This window comes from Aristolochia californica, unplaced genomic scaffold, assembly GCF_029961685.1.
Source record: "Aristolochia californica isolate CCGP_79_NKW_82.1479 unplaced genomic scaffold, dmAriCali1.0.hap1 SCAF_15, whole genome shotgun sequence".
In the NCBI taxonomy this organism is placed as follows: Eukaryota; Viridiplantae; Streptophyta; class Magnoliopsida; order Piperales; family Aristolochiaceae; genus Aristolochia; species Aristolochia californica.
Window position 1 is genome coordinate 1,330,294 of NW_027181826.1, and position 2,493 is coordinate 1,332,786.

A 2,493-nucleotide genomic window follows, 5' to 3' on the forward strand; every position below is an offset into this window, starting at 1 on the left:
TTTTCTTATATCCTATGATTCTATTATTATTATTATTATCTATTTTATATTTTGTGATCTTTTTGTACATTTTTCTTTGATTTTTTTTACAAACTTATGAGGTCATGTTAATGACTAAATCGGTTGGGACAGGGGACTCAGGGATAGTTCAGGAGGGTAATGACAGGGTTAGATTTTCAACTCTATGACATATTTATTCTCAGCGTCTAGAGAGGAGGCCATTGTCTTCTCGGCGCAGACGGAATGGAAGCTATTCAGCTGTTTGTAGGGCTCTTGGTCGTAGTCTTCACCTACAATCTGTGTGTTTTTAGAAGACCGAGTAAGACGACCGGAATTGGACAGCCACCGGAGCTTGCAGGCCGGTGGCCAGTAGTCGGTCATCTTCCTCTGTTACAGGGGAATGAGCCACCCGCCCTGACTTACGCAGCTCTGGCGGATAAATTTGGTCCAGTGTTCACACTCTGGAAGGGTACTCATTGCACTCTGGTGGTGAGTAGCTGGGAGTCGGCGAAGGAATGCTTCAGCACCAACGATAGAATTCTTGCTACAAGACCAAGAGGTGCTGCTGGGAAGTATCTGGCTTACAACTACACAATGTTCGGGTTAGCCCCATATGGACCCTTCTGGAGAGACTCACGAGAGCTCGCCACCATCGAACTTCTTTCGTCCCATCGTCTGGAATCACTGAAGCACTTGCGTGCTATAGCAGTCGGTCTGTTTATCAAACATTTGCATGAGCTGTGGGAGGATAACAATAAGCTCCCTGTGAAAGTGGATATGAAGGAATGGTTCGTGGATTTGACCTCAACACAATTGTGATGATGATTGCAGGGAAGCGGTACTTCGGATCGAACATCACCGCAGACCTTGAGGAGGCAAGGCGGGCTAAGCAAGCAATTGGTGAGTTATTCGTGTTACTGGGGGCTTTTGTGGCCTCGGATGCAGATCCATTCCTCGAGTGGCTTGATTTGAAGGGGCACATCAGTGCCATGAAAAGGGTCTTCAAGGAGTTAAGACTCCATCATGTCACTCTGGGTCAATGAGCATCGGCAGAGGAGAAATCTCATAAGTCTAAGCATGACGGAGACTTCATAGACGTCAAGCTTTCCACAGCAGATCGAACGGAAACATATGACGGCGATGACTCTGACAAGTACATCAAGGCGATGTCCCTAGTATGTTTCTTTATTGATTTCCTGTTTCTTAATTATTGTATTTCGCTGCCGAATAAGATCTTTTGGTTTCAATGAAAATAACCAATGATGGCTTCAATCTTGTAGATTATGATTTTAACAGCAACAGACACATAATTCCTTACCCTAACATGGACGCTTGCTCTACTACTGAACAACCTGCATGAGTTGAAGAAAGCACAAACGAAATTGACACCATCGTCGGCAAGGATAGGACCGTGAACGAATCTGACATCGAAAACCTGGCATACCTTCGAGCCATAGTGGTACCTTCGTGACATAGTGAAAGAATCACTGCATCTCCCACAAATTCATGGAAGACTGCAACATTGGTGGATTCCATGTCCCGGCACATACGTAATAGCCAATCTCTACGGAGAGATTTCTCACCTGCCATCAAGATATGGATGTGAGAGGTAAACATTTCGAGTTCATTCTGTTTGGGAGTGGGAGGAGAATGTGTCCAGGGGTGACTTTGGCTCTCAGAATTGTGCATTTAAGACTAGTCAGTCTGTTGCATGGGTTCGATATAGAAACTCCAAACGGTGAAAGAGTGGGTATTAAAGCCGGCCTGGGGATTACCTTGCTTACGATGGATCCCCTAGATGTCATTGTTACCCCTCGATTGGCCTCCAATTTGTATGGTTAGATGTATCTGATGTATTGATATCGTGGTCATACTAAGGTGTTAAGATCGTTGATGGAAGTTTAAGATGAACTTTGTTAAATAAAATATGCGGTATTTTGGTTGTTCTAGTATTTATCTCTTTGCAAAATGCAGGTCTATAGCTTTTCCATATTGGGATGAGTCTTTATGAACATTTTTTTTTGTTTAATTTTAAGTCCATTTGAGTAATGGATCTCATCCCACATTGGTTGGATGAAACAATTAACAAATTGTCCCTCATGGATTAGTGAAGAAATATATTGAGTTTATTAGTTGGGAAAGAGTTTTAGAAGATGATTACTCATTTTGGGATAGGCCTTAGACTCAACTTTACATGGTATCATATGTGGGCCTCCACCTAAATTATCCACATTTAAGAGCCCAAATTGCCTATACGGAGGGGGGAGAGTTAAAAAATAGTCTCACATGGATTAATGAGAAGAAATATGTTGAGTTTATTAGTTGGGAAAGAAGTTTCCTAATATACTAGTCATTTTGGGATAAGCATTGGACCCAACTTCACAAACTAACGAGATTGTGAGAGCAACTTGAGTTGGAATTGAGCACTCAATGGATTGAGGTCTGCCTTGAACGAACAGAGGCATCAAATCAATCAAACAACAATCCCATAGA

At 42.5% G+C, this 2,493-nt stretch overlaps 1 protein-coding gene across 1 annotated transcript; it reads left to right on the top strand.

The window, feature by feature from the left end:
* The first annotated feature begins 243 nt into the window (after positions 1 to 243).
* Positions 244 to 1,043, top strand: LOC137952116 (demethylepipodophyllotoxin synthase-like). The gene is made up of 2 exons (XM_068799186.1): positions 244 to 712; positions 832 to 1,043. Exons 1-2 carry the CDS (start codon positions 244 to 246, stop codon positions 1,041 to 1,043), a joined length of 681 nt encoding a protein of 226 aa, XP_068655287.1.
* The last annotated feature ends 1,450 nt before the right edge of the window (positions 1,044 to 2,493 follow it).